The sequence below is a fragment of the Lactuca virosa genome, chromosome 5, assembly GCF_052849685.1.
Source record: "Lactuca virosa cultivar CGN04683 chromosome 5, Lactuca_virosa_CGN04683_v6, whole genome shotgun sequence".
Lineage (NCBI taxonomy): Eukaryota > Viridiplantae > Streptophyta > Magnoliopsida > Asterales > Asteraceae > Lactuca > Lactuca virosa.
The window spans coordinates 284,022,626-284,049,584 of NC_136430.1; the positions used below are offsets into that span (position 1 = coordinate 284,022,626).

Sequence of the window (26,959 nt, forward strand, 5' to 3'; positions counted from 1 at the left end):
ACAATAAGCACCCAGTATAGTTGGAAGACTTAGAATAGTTGTAATATTATTTTTGTATTTTGGTTTAGGTTTGTATAGATTTACAATATCCTGAGTAGTCATGTAAAATCTCAAAACATAGTCGGTTTGTGTCCAATCTTTTGTAATGACTTTATCAATGTAAAAATATTGTTTTATGAATATGCATGTAGCATGTTTTGGAGTAACTATATTGTCAAGTATGAAAGTTTGGGTCTTTCAGAAATATGAAAGTATAGAAAGGGGTTCTTTCATTGAATCACATCCATTAATCCGAATCCTGACTGAATTCCTGGTCTGGTATCTAATTCTTGTCAAGATTTGGTTCGACATCTGTTTCTTGTCTGAAATTCTTTCAAGATCGCTGCATGGCCTGTTATTGATCGAATGTTTGTTGTTGTCCATGTGTTCTATGTTGTTCATTTTGGTAATATTTCCAACTGTTTGATTGTGCACATTAGTATCCACCATTGTTAAACAAAACAATAGAGACATGGGCAAGAAAGGATCCCCTGCATTTTCTGGACCTCAAATGTCAGTCACAATTAGAGAAGCTTCAACAGGGAAGAAACACACAAATGTCAAATCTTCATTAAAATTACAACATATAAAGAATCTTGCAATGTGGGCCACTCACGATGCATCCATACCTTCATTGGGTGCCTTTTTAGTCACCATTTTGCAGCTTCTTCAGAGGCTTTGGCAACACCAGTTGATCCATCCTTGTTTACTTGTCAAAGGTACTCTCTTTTTCTCTCTACACACACAATACTATTAAGGGCAATTTGCTCATATCTTGTGTTCTTGTGTAGATGTGAATCTATACTTCATCCTGGCTACAATTGTACAATTCGAATTGAAAAAAACAAGAAAAAAGCTCGACAAAAAGGCAAGAAATCTTGTCATTATCCTCAAAACAACATTATCTACACTTGTCATTTTTGTATGCACAAAAATATGAAAAGAGGCACTCCAAGAAACACAAATCCACCAAAGCCCAAACCAAACACTATACTAGCTCCACCGGGGTCTACCGACAAGGGTAAAATGGGTATTTTAGTAAAAAATGACTCTGATCCAGCAATTCCAACATTGACATTGTTGGAGTCCAAGAAGAAGAGGAATAGGTCAGGGGCTAAGAAGAAAGTGGCATATGATCCAAATGCAGAAAAATCAGGGAATGCATCTACTAATAGAAAAAGAAGAAAATCTTGGATTAGTTTGAAGGAGATTGCTGAAAGTAATGACAATGATAATCGCCACAAGTTGATGAACATAACAATCCCATTTTCGATGGAGTAAAGAGTTATTTATTTATTTATTTATTTATGTTTAGTTGATAATGATGTAGATATGTTGGTTAAAATTATAGAGTTTTTTTTGTTATAAACATTTGTTTCGAATTACTATTTGGTCCATGAGTTTGAATACAACTAAAATATAAGTGACTAAGAGCAAATTATGTCTTATGACATTAACCTTTTATTATAATTGAATAACATATTGTCACAATACACCAAGTTCAAGGTGTCATGAAAGATTAACACCAGAAGATACGTATACTTTTATTGATGCATACCATGTGTATTCCTATTTTGATTAGAGAGTGATGGTATTAGAGAACGACTCAAGTCTCACATTTAGATATAGATTGTATTGAATATTAATTGTTATCTATTCCTAAAATAGTGGCTGTATTTGATGGGTTTTATACAAACAATCCTATGTGTGCATGCAACCCTAGAGTTGGATCTATGTTTTCACTATTAGTTATACAACTTTATGAACACAAAAGAACCCTAGCATGCATCTACTATTTTCGAAATTGACATAGGAGAATAGAATACATACCTTTTGTTGTTATGTAGTAATAACAACTAGTTCCTTGAATTTCCTTAGCTCTTGAAAGCAAGTACCACAAGTGTAGTACCTCTAATGGCTCACAAACACACTAGGTGAAAGGATGAATATGGGAGAGAGGAGAGAAGGATATCTTGCCCTAAAATTCGTCCCTTTTAGGGTTTCCCAAGGCTTGGACGAATTCTAGTGCCTTAGGGTGCTATTTATACTTGAGGCTAGCTAGGGTTTCAAGGTGGAAACCCTAATCCCTTAGCTTAGGGCCTAAGCAAGTCCATGGACTCCTTTCCTTAAGCCCTTGGACGAAAACTCCTAGATCCTTCTAGGATTTTCGTTCAAGCCTTAATAAAAGTGATCTAATAGCCCAAAGTCTCAACTATCAAATAATTACAAAACAGCCCCTGTACTTTTAATTAATTCCTTTAATCCCGAAATTAATTCCTAATTAATTTCTGATTAAATACTAATTAATAATATGATTCCAAATTATTATATTAATCATATAATATAATAAATAAATCATATTTATGCCCTAATCAACCTCTCTCCTCAACTGTCATCCTGTCTAGTCACCAGTGTGAAGGCAACCCAAAAGGACCATGCTCACAATCGGGTCAAGTAAATACCAAAATAGTTATGGACTTAGACACTAATCCAACAGTCTCCCACTTGGATAAGTCTAATAACTATTCTGCGTATGACTTCAGAACCTGATCAGCAATCGTAGCTTCCAAAAGCGCTGTCAACTCTGATCTTATCAGATACGCGTGTCCTTTAGATAAGGGATCATATATTCCTCCATTCTACAAGATATCGTATAGACATGAGACATGGATTGAAATCATTCTCTCAGTCTATGTGTCGTTTCCCGATTTACGATTTATGACGACTGACTAATTGAACAAATCAAATCAGTCCTGGCCCGGCCGAGCACTTTCCTTTGTCATCACTAAATCATCGAGGGGCCCACAGATATCGCTTTTATCCCACCTTGGGTAAAAGGAATGGATAAACTTCGACTCAAATGCTTGCTTGCACCTACTAATCGAATCACACACAACAATAAGTTTTATAACACCAAGTTACTGGTACGTTTACTTATTGTCAATGTGCAACCGACCAGCAAATAACAACTCACACGTCTCGGTTTCAAGAATATACAATGTTATCGTCTCACCAATCACTCGTGATAAAACCATGAAGTGATTCAAATGAGCGTGGGTTTAATCCAATACTCTAATCTTATCAAAGCACTCATGAACTCTGCAGCAAACTTGTGCTATGTCTAAACACTTTAGACAATCTACAGACAGATTCATGACAGTCTTCCTTCATACCTACTTCCAACGTATGACCGACTGTGGATGTTTGAATAACCTAGTTATTCTGGAAGTCAAAACATGCAAAGTGAAACGCAATAATAATATTAATCCTATATGGCCCCAAAACTTTTGAGCGTAAATAAAAACACTTTTATTTAAACACCATATTGATTACTCATTATTCATTGTTTACTGTTTCAGACAATCAACTTATTACTCGAATTATAACCACAATTGTCCCATGCTCCAAGCATGCACACTTTGGTTTCCTATGGTCCATACTCTGTGAAATAGATCAATTGAAAAACTTGCCCAATGAAACTCATTTCACAATCCCCAATTTTTTTTATTATTAGTATAAGAATACCAAATTCTTGCCACTTTTAGAATATGTCAGATTCTAACACTTTATGCAATGATTCTTTCGTAATGTCATAGCACAAAAGTCACCAAGACCCGGCTAATGAAATTACTAAGTTCTCTATCAGAAATTGTTACAAAACAATTTTATAGATGTGATGTCTCTCACTCAAAGTACATTCCTTTGAACATCCTTTTGCATAAAAGTTTCTAATCTACATAGAGTCTTAATATCCAACTCCCATTAATGGAAACATTTCCATATTTTCTATATGACAACTTATTCTTAATAGAATCTTATCTATTCATAATAATGTCAATATAGTCCATCCAGTACTATACTTCCAACTACTCACAAGCGACAAATCCTCAGTGAACCTCAGACCGTCCTTTGATAGTTGTTTAATTATTTTAGTCAAAACCAATTCTAGTCCTTTTTCCCTCTTAATGCCCTAGGCATTTGGAAAATTTAGAATGGTCAAATATTATAACATATGCAATCGGTCCCATACCCGAAGCGTATTAGACACGATGCATAATGTCTCATATAAAGACGTGATACTTTATCAGCCTTCTGCCATAATATTTTATGTGCCATGTTCCCGCAATTCGAACTATGAAGAGGGATGCCGTAATCATAATCGAATTTTGAGAATGCACTATGTATCCTTGACTAAATTTATTAACATTTCTCGATCTAAGCTTTAGAATTTTGAAACGAAGTATAATATTCTCTCCCTTAATTATAGCAAAACAACTTTTCAACCCTTGCAACTTTGCAAAGTGAATCTTTGTTTTCTATAATTAATATTGCTAACTTGCAATACTTACCATAATAATCATGCTCCCACTAACATGATGATTATTTTCTTACCAGCATAACACTTATGCTCCCACTAGCTTTGACATGTATTCAGAAAACAATTGGACTTCTAGAAAACAATGCTTATTGAATTCCTTAAGTTCATATTTCTAATACCTAATGCTTTGATAAGCCTTTATCTAAGCTTTTTAAGCTCATACACCTTTGCCTTAGATAGCTCACATGTGTGTCTAAACAATTCAGAATTTATGTTACTAAGTCCCAAATGTTCAGATCAATTGCCAAATCTCACAATTCGAACTATGAAAAGGGATGCCGTAATCATAATCGAATTTGAGAATACAATTTTCACAATTGCTATCTTCTTAAAATCTCTCTTAGTGAAAGCATTTCCTCACAATCATTTTCATGAAGGAGGAAAACCTTATGACACTTAGATTTTATGATGTATGTGTTCCTATTCATGTGAATTTGTCAAAACGAAAGTTTGCGATAAATCCAAAACATTATGGACTGAACTTGTTCAATCTTGATTTCTTGCCTCATGGTAACATGAATGCCCACCATGTCTTCCAAGCAACTCACCCTTTCATATCAATGTACTTTCCATTGATCGAGGTGCTTTGTCTTTATGCATTCAAATGAGAACTCATAGAACTCACACGCATAATTAACTCAATTGGAATGGCACAGAAAAAGAGTATGTCATCCACGATAGGCTTTAAACCTCAAGTCGTGTGCTAGTGATGATCAACTAGGTTTACTCTTGATTTGTTCTTGAAACTTTTCAAGACCATTAAGACTCCCACTGACTCCTTGACATAGAAGATTCTCTTGTCAAGAACCATTTCTTGACAAACAAATATTCAAGAGTTAGTGTAGCCTTTTGTCAAGTTCAACACTTCACACAATTGGTCCTGGTTGGTCTTTGTCTTATCCAAGACATCACAACTTACCAATTTCAAATGTGCAAGAATAAGAAAACTTTTCCAAATTCCACATTTGTCGAGTGTTATAAACCTACTTAAGACTTGTCACTCATGTCAGAATCTTGACTCTACGACTTGATATTGGAACGAAGTATGATTGACTTCTTGATTTAACCATTTCTACAATTCTTGATTCCTCTTCTTAGACATGCAATTGCACTAAGACTCACTTAGAGGATCAATTGAGATATGGTTCTTAATCATTAAGACTTATCATAAAACACAATAAAAGGTACTCTCCCTTCTTCTTAGAATAGAGAAACTTTTATCTTTCTGCCTACTTGATTCTTCTTATTCGTTCTGCTATTGATTTAAACTCTTTCAATCAACTCAGAATTATACTTAATCTTATAAGTATAATCATATTTACTAACCTTTAGTAAATCATGACGAATATCTTTATCACTCTTGTGGTGGACTTGATCAACGCACAACCTAGTGTACTCGATCTCCTGGTCCTTCTCTTGACACTTTGCCAAAGAATTAGTCTAATTTCCAAAATATGAAGTTTCTCATTCATCACGCAACCAAGTTGTATGATTCCAAGTTTCTGTCCAATTGAAACTTGGGTGATGAGAATCTTCCTTTATTTGGCAAATCCTCGACATTTCACAAATAACATAATCAAGAATCACATCCAATTCAAGATTGCTAAAATTAGAAATACATAAACATCCATTTTCACATATGCCATTGCAAGGATAAATAAATAGGACGAAATCAAAATTCATTCTATTGCGGAAAAACTTGTCCTTACAATGCAATTCAAATGAAAACTATGCTATTTCAATTTCTAAGCAATCTATTCTAACTCTAAAGTAGTAGCTCAAAAATCCGATCTTCAAGCAATGCGATCGAAATCCATTTCTTCACGATCAGATTCAGCTTACTTCTTCCCTTAAGCTTCCTCTCTTTTCTTCGATCCTACAAAACATCAAAATGTAATCTTATCACATCATGTATTGAAAATCAAAGAATAGGAACTTATAGAGTTAGTTATTGGATTTTACCTGAAGTAGAGCCATACGTCTTGACTCTCCCATCTCTTAGATCTCTCAGGTAAAAAGGGCAGCTTTGTCTCCAATGCCCCTTCTCTTGGCAGTAGAAGCAGATGGACTCTTTTGAAATGGCACAAGGAACTATCTCAGAATTTACCTTTTTCTGGATTTCCAATGTCACTATTTTCAATTTCCATTGAAGTTTGAGAGTTTGATTTGCCAGACAAATTTACTCGATTAGCACGCCAAATCATTTCTGATTCAGCAGCTATAAGCAAATAGGTCAAATCAATGAGGGTCACGTCATGGTCCATCATATAGTACTCTCTAACAAACTCACTATATGATTCAGGAAGTGACTGAAGAACCCAGTCAACAGCCAACATTTATGAGATATCGACACCCATCATCCTTAACCTATCAATGTGTGACTTCATCTCTAAGATGTGTGCACACACAGGTTTCCCATCTTCGTGTTTACTTGCCAATAGGGCTTGAGTGAGCTTGAACTTTTCAAGCCTTTGAACTTGTGGGTTAGGGAGAATAATTGGAGGAGGTGGAGGAAGTGAAGCATGACTCTCATTTCCTTGATTGTATCGTGGAACGTCATCTTCATTTGGAAAGCTTGTTCCAAGGGATTTGGGAAGACCATAGTTGTCATACTTTGACATCTACAAAACGGGACAAAATCCAAGTTAAGTTGATTAGAATCCTTGATGTGACACCCAAATGAAACATCAAGGCTAGGATCCAACACAATACTCTACAACCTAGAAGAGGGATGCCGTAATCTAGTTGCAGAATATTTGAAGGTAGGTAAATGACGATTTACCAATTCCCACCATGAAAAACGAAAAAGAAATTTAAGTTTTAAATGAATTGAAAACTCCTAGATCTTTTGAGATTCATTGAACCTTTCAATGGCATGTTTAAATCTCGATATGCACTTCAAATTTTGCGACTGGAATGCCGAGGATCGCAAACAAGTTTGTGAATAACCATGCGAACCAACATGGTGCACTCAATGTCTTCATCACCTAATCAATGTGCCGGTTAGCCACACACGCTCCATTGATCTATGATAAAACATCGAACCACCCTTTGTCGCCAATGTCAATCCCAAATTAGTGTGCCGGTTAACCACACGCGCTCCACCAACGATTGACAGGGGCACAAAGTGTAATTCCATGGATTAGCATCACTTTCACATTTTATCCTAGAGTAACTAAGATTTGGGAATTTGTAAAAGCATTTAGTTACTTTGTACTTCATTATACTTATAATGGAAGGTTTCTGTCCTATCCTACCTGTTCGACTAACGACCCTCCACTAGTCAAGAGTGCGGTGGGTAAGAGTGGATACCCATTCAATCGCCATTTTATAGGCAATTTCCTTAAACACCCCTTATAGACCAGCTTCGTGAATGAGGCCTACTAACGGTAAGACTGACTTTTACTCATATATATAATATTAGACTTTTAATGTTACATATATAGTATAGGGTGTATTTTATACTTTTAAAATACTAGGTGGTTTTATTAACTTTCCAAAACCATAAGGGTGTAATTTGAACTTATTCAAAATACGAGGGTTTTAGAATTTAACATTTCAAAATTAAACTTTTAATCAACTTTTAAATTCCAAAACTTGAGGGCAAGTTTTTGAAACTTTTCAAAACATAAGCAAGAACATTCTAGATCAAATTATTAATAATAATTAACCAATTAATTAGTAATTATCTTAATATGACCTAATTCAATTTCTTGCAAGATAATCTATCAAATAATTCAAATAAATCAAGTTTATCACATAAAGAAATGATTATCTAATTAATTTGACAATTATCTTTTACTTTGGTAAGGATATCTCTTAAATTAAACAATTAATTTAACCTAATCCCTTAAATCCCCTAGAATTCGAAATTATGGGATGGGATATTCAAAATCTTTAATTACCAAATTTAAACATTTAAAGGATAATTACAAGATATGGCAATATCCAAATCCCTAAAATTTAGGATCTAATCATGAGGAAAGAGGCAATTTCGAAATTCTAGGGTTAGGCAACCCTAAAATCGAAATCTTGGGGCCAAAGAAAAAAGGTTTAGGAAATCTTACCAAAAATTTCGAAATCTAGGGTTTAGAAACCCTAATTTCGAAAATCAAGCCTCCAGGGTTTATTAGCCATAAACCCTAATATGTCAAGTTCATACATTTGAATAAAGCTAATTGAAAACAAAAACCTGGCTCTGATACCACTGATGGGTTTTATACAAACAATCCTATGTGTGCATGCAACCCTAGAGTTGGATCTATGTTTTCACTATTAGTTATACAACTTTATGAACACAAAAGAACCCTAGCATGCATCTACTATTTTCGAAATTGACATAGGAGAATAGAATACATACCTTTTGTTGTTATGTAGTAATAACAACTAGTTCCTTGAATTTCCTTAGCTCTTGAAAGCAAGTACCACAAGTGTAGTACCTCTAATGGCTCACAAACACACTAGGTGAAAGGATGAATATGGGAGAGAGGAGAGAATGATATCTTGCCCTAAAATTCGTCCCTTTTAGGGTTTCCCAAGGCTTGGACGAATTCTAGTGCCTTAGGGTGCTATTTATACTTGAGGCTAGCTAGGGTTTCAAGGTGGAAACCCTAATCCCTTAGCTTAGGGCCTAAGCAAGTCCATGGACTCCTTTCCTTAAGCCCTTGGACGAAAACTCCTAGATCCTTCTAGGATTTTCGTTCAAGCCTTAATAAAAGTGATCTAATAGCCCAAAGTCTCAACTATCAAATAATTACAAAACAGCCCCTGTACTTTTAATTAATTCCTTTAATCCCGAAATTAATTCCTAATTAATTTCTGATTAAATACTAATTAATAATATGATTCCAAATTATTATATTAATCATATAATATAATAAATAAATCATATTTATGCCCTAATCAACCTCTCTCCTCAACTGTCATCCTGTCTAGTCACCAGTGTGAAGGCAACCCAAAAGGACCATGCTCACAATCGGGTCAAGTAAATACCAAAATAGTTATGGACTTAGACACTAATCCAACAGTATTTCCTTGTAATTCTTCCCCTATATAAAAGGTTTTAATAATCAATACTGGGGGATCGATTCCTTCAATCCTAATCTACTTTCATGGTATCAGAGCTACGGTTCTGAAACCCTAACAACATCCGTTGATTTTTTTTTTCTTATCTCTGCTGCCTTTGACATTTTTTTTACTCTGTCACCTTCACCTCCATGGGAGATAAACCAGGATCTTCCAACTCCAAGACTCATGCTGCCTTGCACCCGACTTACACAGTCACAAATATCCAAACCAAGGTCCGCACTCTTGACGGATCTAAAGTTACATACTCGGCTTGGACAAAATTGTTCACACTTCACGCCATTGCATATAAAGTTGATGATCACATCGATGACATGAAGCCACCGGAGGAGACAGACGAAGGCTACACCCAATGGAAAGATATCGATGCACTAGTTCTATAGTAGATCTATGCTACTGTTTCAGATGAGGTTCTTGGCAGAATCCTAGACATCAAAACGACCGCCTGTGCGGCTTGGCTCCGGATTCAAAAATTTTACCGCAGTAACAAAGGATCAAGGGCGGCAGCCCTTGAAGGAGAGTTCTGCAATCTTACCCTCAGTACCTGTTCCTCTATGGACGATTATTGTGAACGACTTACTGATCTTGCTGAACAACTCGGAGACATTGATAATCCCGTATCTGAATCTCGGCTTATCCTTCAACTTGTTCGAGGCTACCCCCCGAGTTCGACACCGTCGCATCCTTTATCAACCAAAGCTCGGATATTAGTCGGGATACCGCACGCAACATGATTCAATTAGAGCAACAACGTGTGGCTGCCCGTAAAAACCCGACTCAATCAGTTCTTGTCGCCCCTCAAGACAATCGTTCCGCTGCTCCACCACACAACACTGGTCCTCGTCAACAACCCTATCATCACAATTCTTCTCGAGGACGGGGTGGCAGTTTTCGTGGTCGAGGCCGCTCCGGCAGAGGTCATGGTCGCGGCTACTCGCAGCAACAATGGAATGCTCCTCATCAACAATGGCAATCGCATCAGTGGGGACAACAATCATGGACACCACCTCCTGCACCCTACCCGACTCAACCCACTTATTCAGCCCCATATCACTACCCCACTTACTCGCCTCAACAGGAGCTGCCCAACGATCCTCCCCATCAGCCTAATTTGCTCACCGGTCTACTCCTACTCATGAAGTTGTTCCAACAACTGATTTTGGAGGTTATAATGTTTTTAATCCCAATGATTTATCTCAGGCTCTCCAACAAGTTCATTTGAATACACATGACCCCCAATGGTATATGGACTCTGGAGCATCTTCTCATCTTACTGCAGATCAAGGTAAAATCACTACACCTTTATTTTCTTCTCCTCTTAACTCTATTTTTGTTGGAGATGGCAAGACAATTCCAATTCATGGGTCTGGCAATTCAACCCACAAATTACCAAACCAAACCTATCGCCTAAATAATATTCTTTTCACACCCAACATTATCAAAAATTTATTATCCATTTGCAAGTTTACTATTGACAATAATACATCCGTTGAATTTGATCCTTTTGGCTTTTCCGTGAAGGATCTCAAGAGTGGAGCCCTCCTGTCCCGCCACAATAGCTCTGGAGAACTCTACCCCTTCACATCACCACCCATCGCTTCAGTTTGTCTCTCTACTACTACCGATCAGTGGCACAACCGGCTAGACCACCCTGGCGAGTCAATTTTGGATTTACTTCATACTCGTTTTTCAATCCATTGTAATAAGGCTACGACCAAGTATTTTTGTCACTCGTGTCAACTTTCTAAACACACACGTTTACCATTTTATGATTCTCACTCGGTTACCCTTGCACCTTTTGATTTAATACATTGTGATTTGTGGAATTCTCCAATTTTGAGTGAATCCGGTTACAAATACTATATGGTCTTGATCGATAATTTCACTCGTTATGTATGGGTGTACCCATTAAAATATAAATCATAAACTTTTACCAAATTTTCCAAATTTCATCGGCTTATTTCAACCCAATTTAATCGTAATATCAAAACCTTTCAATGCGATCTAGGTGGAGAATTTGATAATCATAACTTCAAAACTTTTACTGCAACCCACGACCTTACCTTCCGCTTTTCTTGTCCCCAAACCTCCCAACAAAATGGTCGGGCCGAACGGATGCTTCGCCGCTTAAACGACATCATCCGCACTCTTATGACTCATGCCCATTTACCCCCTCAATTTTGGGTTGAAGCTCTACACACCGCCACTTATCTTCACAACATATTACCCACCAAACGCCTACTTTTTTCCACCCCCACCTTTGCCCTATTTGGACGACATCCTACATATGATCATCTACGTGTGTTTGGTTGCACGTGCTACCCAAACTTGTCTGCTACCCAACCAAATAAACTCCACCCTCGTTCCACCAAATGCATTTTTCTTGGGTACCCAGAAAACTTTAGGGGATACTGTTGTTACGACCCATCCTCCGACAAAGTCTATCTATCCTGCCATGTTCCTTTTGACGAAAACTCGTTTCCTTTCTCCGAGTCCACACCCACCGTTCCTGAAACCTATCAATTTCTCGATGATCCTTCTCCAATAATAATTCAGACCCAAACCACTACTTCAACACACCCAATTCATAACCCCATATCTACTTCCACTCCCTCACCAAAATCCACCATAAATTCCACTCCTTCCCAACAACCAACATCCCCACCTACAATCACCTATACTCGACGTCCTAAACCCACTAAGACTACACATCCCCTTGCACCATCCAAACTGCCTTCGGCCACCCATACCAATCCCACCCCACCTACACCCTCCCTTCACCACATGCAAACACGTTTAAAAACCGGTTCCACCAAACCAGTCACTCGCCTCAATCTTCATGTATCCACTAACCCAAACAACTTATCTCCCTTGCCCACCTCTTACAACCAAGCCTCCACAGACCCTAATTGGAAACTTGCTATGGAAAATGAATTTAGAGCTTTACAGGAAAATAAAACATGGGAGCTCGTGCCTCGCCCCACTGATTGACCCATCATACGGTGCATGTGGCTCTATCGCCACAAATTTAGATCTGATGTCACTCTTGACAGGTACAAGGCACGGTTGGTTGTCAATGGTAAATCACAAACCGTGGGGGTAGATTGCACGGAAACCTTTAGTCCAGTTGTTAAACTGGCCACTATACGGACCGTGCTTAGTTTAGCGGTATCCAACTCATGGCACGGAAACAGTATATATACAAACCGTGGGGGTAGATTGCACGGAAACAGTATATATGCATCAACCTACGGGTTTTGTCGATCCTCGGTTTCCTAAGCACGTGTGTCTTTTAAAGAAATCATTATATGGGCTCAAACAAGCACCCAGGGCTTGGTACAACAGATTCGTTACTTACATTTTATCTCATGGTTTTCACCGTAGCACGTGTGATACATCGCTTTTCATCTATCACCATGGTGATAAACGGGCTTATCTTTTACTCTACGTTGACGATATTATTCTTACCGCTTCAGATTCTATCCTACTGCGGGATATCATTGCCACTTTATCGGCCGAATTTGCTATGACTGACTTAGGGGCCTTACATCATTTTCTTGGTATTTCAGCTACTCGAGATGACACGACTCTATTTCTTTCTCAAGCCACATATGCCCGAGAAATCCTTCAACGAGCCGGCATGACTAATGCAAAGTCGTGTGCTACCCCGGTGGGCGGTGGACACATCCACCAAACTCGGTGCTACCGAAGGAGATCTTCTCTCATAGCCAACTTATATCGGTCAGTTGCAGGGGCTCTCCAATATCTTACTTTCACCCGACCCCGACATCACCTATGCCGTTCAACAAGTGTGCCTATTCATGCATGCCCCACGGGAGCCCCATTTTCAATTTCTTAAACGTATTTTACGCTATTTAGTTGGGACTCTTGACTATGGCTTACAGATTGTTTCATCACCCGCTCATTCACTGATTGCTTATTCGGATGCGGACTGGGGCGGTTGTCCGGATTCGCGACGCTCGACCTTCGGGTATTGTGTATTTTTGGGGAATAATTTAATTTCGTGGTCGTCAAAACGACAACCTACCGTCTCTCGTTCGAGTGCCGAGGCAGAATATCGGGGAGTGGCTAATTGCGTTGCTGAAACTACGTGGTTCCGTAACCTATTACTCGAGTTATATGTTCCCCTAAAGACGGCTACCATCATATTTTGTGATAATGTCTCTGCCGTCTACCTATCAGATAATCCGGTTCAACATCAACGGACGAAACACATCGAAATCGACATTCACTTTGTTCGGGAAAAGGTTCGGCTAGGTCAAGTCCGGGTGCTTCACGTTCCTTCTGCTTTACAATATGCATACATTTTCACAAAGGGATTGCCTCGACAGATTTATCAAGATTTTCGTTCCAGTTTGAGTGTTCGTTTACCTACCGCTCAAACTGCGGGAGAATATTAGAGAACGACTCAAGTCTCACATTTAGATATAGATTGTATTGAATATTAATTGTTATCTATTCCTAAAATAATTGTTGTATTTCCTTGTAATTCTTCCCCTGTATAAAGGGTTTTAATAATCAATACAGGGGGATCGATTCCTTCAATCCTAATCTACTTTCAGATGGCCGATGTTTAGATTCGGGGACAATTGTCAACTATAAATTGTTGGATGAGTTGTCCATTACGGAAATTTCACTTCTATCTTGGTTACACTGTGATTTAAGTTGTTGGTAGTTGGAAAAAATTGGTTACAAATATAAATATCATTTTAAAAACACAAAAGGACTACCATAATCAACTAAAAAGAAGTTTTTAGTGTTTAGCAATCTATGAATCATATTTCACTTTCGAAAAAGGGTCATGCTTTCTTCTAAAAAGTATTTTGATAGTATGATTACAAGAATGTTTAAAACAATTAGAATGTCAAACAAAAATCTTGTTTTCTAATCTTTTTAAGTATTAGAATATATTATATTAATATTAGAAGCTAAAAAAATAGGAAGCTTATTGCCCCCTCCATCACACCACCCTAAAATCCACCAATGTCCTACTCGACCCCTCTATACGAAACATTGAAAAGTTAAATCAATAAAGAATAGTGATAAACACAATTCACAAGACACTATACTATACAAAAGGGCAAACAAAAAACAATGTTTTTTTTTTGTTTTTTTTACTTTCTTTACTTCATTACTCATTAACGTCATTATGAATTCATAAATAAATCATTCAAATAAAAAGGAGCATTTAGCCTCGGAGAGAAAACAGTCAAACATGGTTGGAAATTGGAAAATTTAAAGATATAAGAGATACTAACATGTAGTTAGGGAGTCAGTTAGATGACTTAGAGGAGGGCAAAACGACTACCAACGACAACAATATATCAAAATTCAAGACAACAAAATGACAGTTTCCGACGAGAGAGACAAGCAACACCGACGATCTACTCACATTGTTATTATGTTTATTAGAGTATGATCTTTTTGGTGAGTTTTATAAAGATCTATAATGTTTGCTTGAACTTATATTAGAAAAATATATGTATTTTTCTAATATAGATACTTTACTTAAACTGTGGATAAATTATAGAATTTATAATAAGATTTATTTTTTGAGTTTTTGATTTTTGTTGATATTTTTCATAATTAAAATTACTTTAAGATTACAACAAAATGTTACATCGTGTATATAGCTAACTGTTAATTTTCTTTAATAATAACATATAAAAATATATTTTATGAAAATACCAACACCATTACTATATATTTTTCCTCAAATTCGGAAGCCCCTTAAAATAGGAGGCCTTGTACGACCGCACCACTTGCCATCCCAAGGCCGCCACTGCTTTTAACCATATCCATTCATAACCATCAAAACATAACAACATACATCCTTAGCTTAACATAAAATATAATATTTATTTTATCAATTCATCAATAGTTCCCTTTTCAACTACTTTGAACTCAACTAAAAGGTTAAAAGATTCCTAGCATTTTCTCATATTTACATTAGAACACCCACATTAGGGGTCAGAAAGTTTAATATTTTAATGAAATATTTTATTTAATAGTTCCCTTTTCAACTACTTTGAACTCAACTAAAAGGTTAAAACTTGATTCCTAGCATTTTCTCATATTTACATTGGAACACCCACATTTGGGGTCAGAAAGTTTAATATTTTAATGACATATTTTATAAATAACTGTGATTTAAAATAAATAATGGAATTAAAGTTTTTAGTCAAATAAAATAATAGATTTCAAAATTAATTTGGAGTAAATGGAAGTCTGGAAGATTGAGGTACCAAACTTGTCAAATCTAGAAACTTAAGTTTGAACTTAACTAGGTTTAAGTCTAAATTGTTAAAAAAAAAAGTAAACTTCTAGGTTTTTATAGAAAAGTTAGGACTTTTGGTCTATTGGGAATTAGTTGGGGAAACAAGTTAAAACATAAAAGTTTAGGGACCTATTTTTTCCAAATGTTTAAAGTCATGAACTTAAGCCCCCAATTTTCCATATTATTTCTCGTAATGTTGGAGAGCCAGATGAAGGAGAAAAGGCGAGTTTTGCAACTTTTGATGTATTTGGAGTATGATTTGAAGATGTAGTGGTGTTATAAGCTTAATCTCCAAGGAGAAGCTCTTAAGCTAGTTATTTCATCTAACTAGCTCCTAATCATTTAATTTCTAGTATTCTATTTTTTAATACCAAAAACTAATATAGTTCAATACATATCGATCGAAGGCAAGCGGGCAACAAGCTGCGCCGCTAGCCCTTTCTGGATGACAAAACCAATTCTTTTGAAAACAACATTTGTGGATCTAGTAGATATGACATTAGAATGCATGACTCGTTGGACTCTATTGAGGAGCTCCACCGCCTCTGGTGCGAGAAAACCAAATGTATCGAATGCAAAAGGTACAAACACATGTTGATTTTCTATACATGCATTCTCGTACTTTACCACTTTGCACACAACGGCTTTCAAAGTGGCATGCCCTGCTGTGAAACCCCCCTCCCCAAACCAAAGAGAGGAGAGACCCCAGTAAGATCCACGCACGCATGCTTCCCTCCTATCCATCCAAAGACCAAAATGTAAGCCGGTCTAAGTGTGGACCTTCCATCCTGCGGGTCCGTCAAAAAGTTCGTTAACGCTTCTTTCTTCGCAGAAATACCAGCACGCCGACAAGCATCAAAGAGAACATCCTGAACCACATCATGTCTGTACTTGAAACCAGGGAGCTCTCTACAATGAACCGCATGCTCCCCAAAGGTATACAAACATGCCTTGCGGCAAACTGGACATATCTCGTCAATTGGGAATAAGGAATCATGAGGCGGTAACGAAGGATAGTTCGGTACCCCACAGGAGACATATGCTGGCCAAGACCATCAATATGGATAGTTAGCAGAAAATCCTGAGCATGAGGTGCCCGCAGACACTCAAAGACTGCTTTCTGCCTGACAGTCATGTCGAAGTCGACTTCCATATCTTTAACGATTTTGCTAAAAAGGGCACACGCCAATGCTTTTTGGGATTTAGGGGGGCGGTGTCCTTATTAGTGAAACCGCTACAGTCAAATTCCGAAATCGTATCGCGAAGACGAGTCATAGCACATAGGTAATCCGAGTCCATACCACATACGCCACTGTCACGTAAGATGTGGTCTTTTAATGCCCAAGATTGGGCCCTCGAGGCTACAAATACGTAGGAGGAAACCTCGTATGCCTAGTACAAACCCAAACCACCGAAACGAATAGGTAAGGAAGTCAGCCGCCACTGAATGTCTCTAAAGAAGGGGCCTCTACATACCACCATATCCTCGATAGACCTGTGCAATCCTTTGTCAAAGAACAAAGTTGTCTCTTCTATGTGTACCGGATGACATGTCCTTAAACCAAAGAAAAGTTTTGCAATACCCATACATGAAAAGCGGATAATTGTTTGATTTGACGGATTTTCAATTATATTTTGAAATAAAATAATTATTTATAACTTCTTTCACATATACCTTCATACTTTTTCAGTTTTTCATCATCTAACATTCGTAACCCATTATAGAGTTTGTCATAAGTTTTTAAACATAATATTTGTTGCTATATTCGTTAGTAAAAGATATAATTCTGCTATATTATTTGAAGTTGTAGAAGACGTGAGTAAACAAATTAACAGGAAGTCATAATTCCTTTAAACAAATTTGTTGTTTAACAACCTAAGCATATGTATTGCCGGAGATGATCACTTGCCTGAAAATGTTGACGAAAAAATTGTATGTAAGCAGAGGATTTTCGTAACTTTTTAGCAACCGACGAAAATAAATTTAGCAAAACATGGCTTTAGTATATGATCACAATTTGCATCCTTCTACGCGCATAGATCTTGGAGTAAAACCACACAAAAGCTTGTAAGCTCCTACACTATCATGCTTATAAATCTACTAAGAGTTAACCAGTTGGATTGTGGTCACTTGGTAAGACATTTGGAAGATATGATGAATAACCTATTGACTCATGTTCAAATCCTGACACTACTCAGTCCTTGTGGCCATGAAAGTTCATCTACAGTGACTCCAGGACATGAGACATAGCCTCATGTTTGCAGCGGATGATTAATCGGTGTGCGAAGTCTGGCCCGAAACCCTCGTTAGGGAAGTACCCTTTCCAAAAAAACATACTAAGAGTTTACTTTTTCCTAAGGGTGGTCATGGACGGTTAACCGAACCGAAAACATATTTCGGAAGGTTAACTGAGACTATTGGTTCGTTTATTTTTTGAACCTAAACTTAAAGCGAAAAATCAGATTAACTGGTATTCGGTTAACTGAATTTTTGGTTCGGTTATCCAGTTAACCAATTAACCATTACAAATTAATAAAAATATGTTAAGATTACCGAACCCCATAACAAATTTCCTAAAAAATATGAATGATAATGAATAATTTATATAATTTGTTTAATTATGTTGTTACCTCTATTAATAATGAAATTAGGATGAATTATCAATATATCTATAGAATATAGAAAATAAAATCGACTAATACAAACGTATTTTTTTAATTAATAGATAAAAGATAGTCAAATATTTAGTTATTTAGGTGAAATGGTGATGAAATGCTAATGATAATTTTAATCTATATCAACCTATGTATATTTATAACAAGTGTTAATGATGATAATTATCGGTTTAAAATGTAAAATGTAAACAATATGATTATTAATTGTAATTGAAAATTTCTAAGAAATAATTTGATATTAACTTTAATGACTAAACTTAAACAATATTTTAAAAAATAGAAAATAAAATTTCGATTTTTCGGTTAACCGTCCGTAGCAAAAAACATGAACCGTAACCGAATCGAAAAACTGAAGATTTTACCGATTCGGTTAACCAAACCGAAAAATTCAAAAATATTGATTTGGTTAACCTGAAAATCGGTACGATTTTTAGGTTTGGTTTTTCTGTTCTCGGATATTTTGAACACCCTTACTTTTTACTTTTTCCTCCTAATATGGGACATGACATATTCTCATACCCATTTGGTTTGCCAAATTTTATTCTAAATACTTGAATTTGAGTATCAATATATCATACTCAACTTTGGACACATCATATATCATTTCGAAACTCTCAATAAAAACACAACCCACTAAAAATTAATAATATATATATATATATATATATATATATATATATATATATATATATATATATATATATATATATATATATATATATATATCCTTTTATTAAACTTTTTCCAACAATATCAATTATTAATTAAATTATATATATCATATAATTCCATTCTTGTAAATTATATATCTTGTTGAATACTTCAGTATGTATCTAAATATATCACGTACCTTTCAGCTTTCAATACTTATCAGGTACAAGAATTTATATGTTATTTTAATAATAGGGGCATTTACGCCTTGGTGCCGAAGAAAAGTAATTGCACTTACACCCTATACATTGATCAACTTTCACTTACCATCTTTTATTTCTCCAAAGTTTACTCTTTAAGTCCTTGTTGCCTTGGACCAAAATGTGATTTTTATCATTTACCCAAAAAAAATCATCAGATAAAAAGTAGCATCTTACCTTTATTTACATAAACTTGTCGATTTGCTCACAATATATTTTCTTTAGCTAGTTATATTTTTGAATTTTTTTTAAAAGCAGCCAAATATATTGAAACAGAAAAAAAACACACGAACTAGCAAAGAGCTAGAACGGAATTACAAAGAGTTCAAAGGGTTTTTAACCCAGTTATATCTATATTACATTTAGAAGTCCTATTGACAAACCAAATATAAGAAAATTGGCGAATACTATCAACAATGCCACTTTGTTTCAACGTACCACTCGAGAAGACTTTATCGTTTCTATATCTCCAAATAAACCAAATGACGGTACACACAATCGCATCTACCACACTTTTCTTTTTAACAGAGATAGGCATTAAATCGATACAAGCAAACATTTCGACCACCGACCCAACTTGAGAAAGAGGAATATCTAACCATTTGAAGATTTTGTTCAAATTCTCGCAAAAATCTCACATTTAAGAAACAAATGATCTAACTTTTCCACCTCCATTTCACAAATCGGACAAGTAATAGATGAAACCTCTACTCCTGATTTCGAGAGGTTGAAGGAAGTTGGAAGTTTATCTCTTAAAATACGCCAAATCAAGATACTCACCTTCCTAGGAAGATAAGTATTCCATCTTGTCTCCAAACCCGAATTTGAAAGGATAATATCATCAATACATCTTCTAGTAGCACTCACCGTAAAAGTACCATCTTCACCAATCATCCACAACCATCTATCACTTTTGTCATTAAGAGTCACATCCGATAAGGGATTCATCAAACTCGTGTATTGAAACATTTCAATGCCACCCCTTAAATGACGTCTTTAGTTCCAGTAAAAAGACCCCATCTTTCATGCGATTTTCAATAATATAATCTTTATCAAGATCAAAATGAAATAATCTAGGGAACCGACTCTGCAAAGTGTTATCGTCAATCCAATTTTGTTTCCAAAAAGAGTATTCCGATCATTCCCCACTATCCTCTGAAGAGTGGAATTTACCACACATCCTTTTCATGAAGTCGAAAAACTGAAGTAATAATTCTAGCCCACGGTCCTCCACCCCTCCAATTACTTCTATATCGATCAAAACCTCCACTATCACCATATAATTTCTTAATAACTTTAACCCAAACAGCACTTCGTTCAGTGTAAAATCACCATCGCCATTTTTCTAGTAAAGAAAAATTTAAAGAATCCAAACTTCCAATATCCAAACCACCATCTTATCCGCCAATATTTGGTCTCATGCTATCCAATGTAATTTCCGATTATTATTAGTACCACCTTAAAAGATTTGACTTCGAATAGCTGCCAAATCTTTAGCAACTTGAACTGACATTAGAAACAAAGACATATAAAAAGTACCCAATGAACCCAAAATCGATTTCAAAAGCAATGACCTCCTTCCAATGGACAACGTCTTAACCTTCCAGTTAGACATCTTTTTCGTGAATCTTTCCTTTATCTCTTTCCAGCGTCTTAACCTTCCAGTTATATTTTTGTATTAAAATGTTAAGAATATAAGTAGTTTATTCAAAATATAAAAATAAATTAAAAAGGTTAATATTCTTGAAAAATTGCAATTTTGATTTTATAACTTAATGTTCTTGAAATATTTGAAACATGAGGGACCATAATAGAACACATACCATATTACAAGGTAGTCATAAGCATTGTTCACTCTTATAAACAACGAGGAAGCTATCACAACTTCTTAAGTCAAAAAGTCTTCAAATTCGTCTTCTCCAAAACTGAAACCCCACAAAAGACGTCGTCGATTGCAATCTTTTCCACTCTACAACACCTTCATGGCTGCCAAATTGAAGATAGCAGGGGCGTGGTCTGGTGTTTTAGAGGCTGAATTGGAAGCATGGACTGTACCCTTACTAAAAGAGCACATTGCAAACAGATTGGGTTGTACGAAAGATTCTATTAATCTTATATGTGCAGGGAAAGTTCTGCGAGATGATACTGGAACCCAGAAGTTGATTGAATTGGGTGTGAAGAGCAATTCTAAGATTTTGGTCACCAGGGTTTCACCTGATCAAGGCAAGGAGTTGATCGCTGAAGAGGAGAAGTCTACGAGGCTTCAAAGACTCAAGTTCGTACATCTTCTCTGTTTTGATCATCATTTTGTGCTTAATGATCATCTGGTTTACGTGATCGTGTCATATTTTCTTAGGGTTTCAGTGATCTCTCACTGTCATTCCACTATGCTTTGTCGTTGTAAATTTGGGGTTTTTTTTTTGTGGTGGATTGACGTGACACCTTGAAATTTACAGGGCTGCAGCTACTTCACTAGCCAAGAGACATGCTGATGGTTCGTTGCCAGTTGATGATTTCAATCTTGAGTTGGAGAATCAAAGTGGTGAAAAAGTGCAATTGGGCTCTGAGAATGATCAACGGTATTAATAATTTAATCGATGGTTTACTAAAATTTTGACTTTTTATCATTAAGTTAGCAAAATTCTTAAGGTTTGTATATTATTTAGGAATAAATGCAACAGACATCATTTCACTTTCATTTATTTATGTATTAGAAAAATGGTAAACTGTCCCACACCACATATGCCTCAAGATATTTTTGTCTATTATAACATCCTACTTTCATTTATTGTATTTTTTTTCCTTATGAAGACATTATCCTTTGAAAAATCTACCCTGTTATAACATTATACTTCCAGCTTTTTACTTTAAAAAATCTATTATTTTATAGAAGTAAAATTGCTTTGTGTCTGTATGATAGAGGAATCAATGAAAGTACAATGTTTCAATAAACAGATCTTTAAAAGTAGTTTGCTATATCTTGCATTTAACCTTCTTATTTATCGACTCTAAACATAAATCTCAATTTCACAGTGCACTAATGATGGGACTTATGTTTCATGGAAAAGCAAAAAGATTGGTTAAAAATAGAAAATATGAAGATGCTGTTGAGGTTCTAGCTATGGGGGAGGTTAGTTTTTGTCATTCTTTACCCTTTTTTCTTCTTTTTTGTGTTGCATTATGGGACCCACAAAATGAAAATGCTCAACTTTTACCCCTAAAAGAAATATATCATATTAATCTAAGTGACTTTTTGTAGGAGGCTTTCTCACTATGTGATTCAAAGGTTGTTGAGGTAACCATAAGCCAATCATTACTTCTTTTAGCTTTCTTATTCAAGTCTTTGAGTATGTTGTTAAAACTCTTTTACATCTTTTATTTTTTGTTTTTGTTTTCAGCTAATAGACAATGTCCCAATACTTCAAATAGACATGGTTTGGTGTTATTTTATGCTCAAAGACATTAGCAAACTGTCAGTAGCAGGAAAACGCCTTGAAGAAGCTCGAAAAGGAATTGAAAGATCTCATGGGAAGGAATCCACTCGTCTCAGATTGCTTCATGGGAATTCACACCCTGAACTTGCACTGTAAGAGAGACTTCATTTAAACCATGTTCTTTCTTTTTTTAAGGAAATGTAAACAAGGGCAAATTCGTAAAAAGTTAGGGGACTTCATGGGGAAAGGAAAGCCTCTTTATCATGACTTTCTTTATTAAATTGTTCTTTTTAGCATCAAGTAAAAAAGAAACACCTGTATATAGCTTATCCATGGTTGTTTCTCTTTAGGATAAAATAACATAATGGGTTAACCAAAAAACCTGGCTTAATACATTCAGACACCAACCCTTTATCTCTTTTCCCTTCTTTTTTCCTCTCACCTTAAAAATGATGAATCTTGTTAAAATTGATGAGTATTGAACGTAAGGGTAAAATGGTCATTTAGCCTCATTCAGACAGTTTAAGCCAAAAAACCTGGCTTAATACATTCAGACACCAACCCTTTATCTATTTTCCCTTCTTTCTTCCTCTCACCTTAAAAATGATGAATCTTGTTAAAATTGATGAGTATTGAATGTAAGGGTAAAATGGTCATTTGGTCTCATTTTTTAACAGTTTGTCCGTATGCATATGATGCTATTTTTGTGGTATAGGCACTTGAGATTGGAGTTACTGGAAGGTATAGTAGCATACCATAGTGGTGATCTTGAAAAAGCAAAGAAGTCACTAAATAGTGCTAGGGGTAAATACTTGAAGGTATGTTTTCAATGATTTCTGATTTCAACATGAAATTAATGTGACATTTTTTCTATAATTCAAGTGTCATGTACTTTTATGTGTGTATATATCTACTTATTTATTTATATGTATTGTTTAATTCAGCTTCAAGTTCCAGATGAGGAACTATCGATTTTAATGGGAATGGGGTATGGGGAAAAAGCTGCAAAAAGGGCACTTCGCATGAACAATCAAGATGTTGAACGTGCTGTTAATTTTCTTGTTGAAGAAAAAGCTAAAAAACAACAGAAGATTGAAGATGATATTAAGCGAAGAAATGAAATCATGTAAGTAGTTTAATGGGCTTTTGACATTAAAGTCCTTAAGTTTGTCATATTTGTCGGTTTTGTCCTTGTGACGATTTTTTGTTCGTTAATGCCCAAAGTTTGCTAAGTTTTAAAATTTTTTGCCCTTGTTACATGTAATAGCAGGTTTCCAGGGATAAAACCGACAAATTTTGACAAACTTAAGGACTTTCATGTCAAATTTGAAAAACATACTTAGGGTAAAAACATAAAAGATTTGTAAACTCAAGGGTTTTTTTTGCAAATTTGAAAAAAACATACTTTGGGTAAAGACATAACCGATTTGTAACAAGGGCAAAAATGAAAAAAATAAAAATAAAAAAATAAACTTGGCAAACTTTGGGCCTTAACACACAAAAAATCGTCATAGGGACAAAACCGACAAAATTTGAAAAACTTAAGGACTTTAATGTCAAAAGCCCTATTTTAATTCCACAAAGGTCCAACATTTTATTTCATTTGAGGCAAAATGGGAAGCTAAAGACTTACTTACCCCTTTTTTATGTCTGGATAAATGATGTTTAAAAAGTTGTATTTTTAAAAAAAATTTATGACAGAATTGGTGAAGTGAAATAATGGATAAACTATATAGTAAATGAGGGTAAATTTATGAAACTTGATATGGGATGTAGGGGACAAATAAGGAAATTTTCATTTTCTTGATAACAAAATTTCTTAAATTGAAAAACACCAAATTACAGGGAGCAAAAGAAGTTTGGAGTTACACCTCGCAGGAAAGCTGTGGATCTTCAGAAGTTGAAGGAATTGGTATCGATCGGGTAAGTTGCTTGAATCAATGTAAATTTATAGGATTAAATGCAAGAATTGACAATGTACTTTGCTTGAAATATCTACTCATTTATACCAAAATATCATCCAAAGAAAAATATTGAAAGTAGAATGCTATAATTGGGTAGATCTTTCAAGTACAATGCCTTGTTAGTTAAATTGATATATGCTTCATGGTGTTTTGCAGTTTTGAGAAAGAACTTGCTGCAGAATCCCTTCGAAGGAATGAAAATGAAACCCAAAAGGCTCTAGATGATTTGACAAATCCAGATACTAATTCTGATATACAGGTAACATTTTTTTATTTTTTATTTTTTTCATTCAAAAGAACAATAAGAGATCTTCTAAACTTGAAACTTTTGTAGCTTTTTATCGAATCACGAAAGAAGAAGAGACTGCGTCAATCTGGAGATGCTGCAATCGAGAGACTCACTACCATGGGCTTTCCAAGAGAAACAGGTGAGAGACTGTTTATTTTCGATGATAAGGATAAGAAGGGCATTTACGTCTTTTTGCACAGACAAGAGATCAACAATGATCCTCTGTCCTACCATGTTTCACCTTTTCGGTAGGACAAAAAAATTGCAACTTTTGTCCTCTACTGACATCGGTCTCAGTCCAATGCACGCCAAACACAGTATAAAGTCATAATGTTTTTGATACACAAGACAGGATATGACAATACTGTGTTTTGTCTGCATTGGACTGACACTGAATGTCTATGAGACAAAAGTTGCTACTTTTTGTCCCACCAAAAAAGGTGAAACAAGGTGGGACACCGACTCAATTTTGGTCTCTCTGCAAAACCTCATTATCAAAAATAACCCTAGAAAGCTTGGAGTGCACTAGATTCAACCCGAGACCGATATCAATGAAACAAAAATTGCAATTTGTGCAAAAGACGTAAATGCCCTTGAAAATGGCCCTATAAATGGTTGCTTATTGTTTTCTTTCATAACATTTATTTGTTACTTTTCATAGTTGTGGCTGCTGTTCGTGATTATGGAACCGAAGAACTGGCTCTAAATCATCTTCTCGAGCAAAGTGCACCGAATGGGAACCCAGGGCTCATTGGTTCGGATGTTGGAACCAGTAGTGGCTCAGTGATCGTGGGTCCCAGTGAAAGCATGCCGATTGATGGAGACACATTGGGTGGATTTGAACATGAAATTGAGAGGGATGTGGAAATGGAAGATGAACTTACAGGGGATTTGCAACAAGAAGATGCGTTTTCTGATTATGATGTGGAACTTACAAGAGAAAGTGAAGCCATAGAGGAGTACTCGGCTCTTGTGTTGGTGTAATTACTGATTACTAATTATTGAGAACATGATATGCATATATATGATCTTTCTGTACATATGGGTATCTATGCTAGTTTTAGTTTCAAGTGATGTTGGATGATATAACTTTATTACTACAAGGGTATTTTCGTATTTTTCTATTAGATAAACGAGTTTTGTTGATATATGTGCGTATAAAAGTAACTTATGTCAATATTATTAGTAATAAAGAATTGGATTATAAAGAAATGAGGATATGAAGGAATTTCAATGGCAATTGGCACCAACAAAATGAAAAATGACATTGATCATAAACCATTAAGGAATGTTTTAACTAAAATCTTAAGATGTATTTGGTTTGCAGAATGTTTTATAAGGAGTTTAAATGTCAAAAGAATTGGATTATAAAGAAATGGGGATATGAAGGAATTTGAATCTATCATCATGTATTTGGTTGACATAAAATTATGTTCTTTGTTGTTTTTTGTTTGGTTTGTAAATATGTTAGATTAGATGGAATTCAAATTATGTAAATCAACCAAAATACACTACATATTTTTTTTAGAGTTAATTATAGAAACGGTTACATAATTGCACTCAAAGTCAATTTTTTTTTTTTTTTCTTAAAATCTCATCCACGTGGTCGTATTTTATTGCACCGAAGGTCCTTTTGTTCACATTCCAGTTGTTTTCCATAAACACGTGCCTCACACATAATGGCATAAAAGTCCTTTCTCTTATCTCTTAATGAAAGCTTGTATATATGAGTATTTTATTCACCTCTTCTTCATCCCAACATCCATTACTCTACCCTGTATAATGAAATCCCCACACAAAAGAAGCCATGGTGCTATGCATTTGTGGAAGAAATTTTGTGATCATAACATCCTAGACATCAAGAAAACCAACTACAAGATTCTGG

The 26,959-nt window shown here is 35.5% G+C and overlaps 1 protein-coding gene and 1 pseudogene across 2 annotated transcripts; both read left to right on the forward strand.

Moving 5' to 3' along the window:
* The first annotated feature begins 366 nt into the window (after positions 1 to 366).
* Positions 367 to 1,355, forward strand: LOC145117030 (uncharacterized; annotated as a pseudogene). Its single transcript, XR_013712435.1, has 2 exons — positions 367 to 758; positions 831 to 1,355. The product of XR_013712435.1 is annotated as an uncharacterized LOC145117030 (transcript).
* A 19,913-nt stretch (positions 1,356 to 21,268) lies between these two features.
* Positions 21,269 to 26,222, forward strand: NUB1 (ubiquitin-associated (UBA)/TS-N domain-containing protein). The gene is made up of 11 exons (XM_079051736.1): positions 21,269 to 21,662; positions 21,844 to 21,966; positions 22,421 to 22,517; positions 22,647 to 22,682; positions 22,786 to 22,973; positions 23,537 to 23,639; positions 23,766 to 23,947; positions 24,667 to 24,744; positions 24,942 to 25,044; positions 25,120 to 25,213; positions 25,736 to 26,222. Exons 1-11 carry the CDS (start codon positions 21,370 to 21,372, stop codon positions 26,056 to 26,058), a joined length of 1,620 nt encoding a protein of 539 aa, XP_078907862.1. The 5' UTR covers positions 21,269 to 21,369; the 3' UTR covers positions 26,059 to 26,222.
* The last annotated feature ends 737 nt before the right edge of the window (positions 26,223 to 26,959 follow it).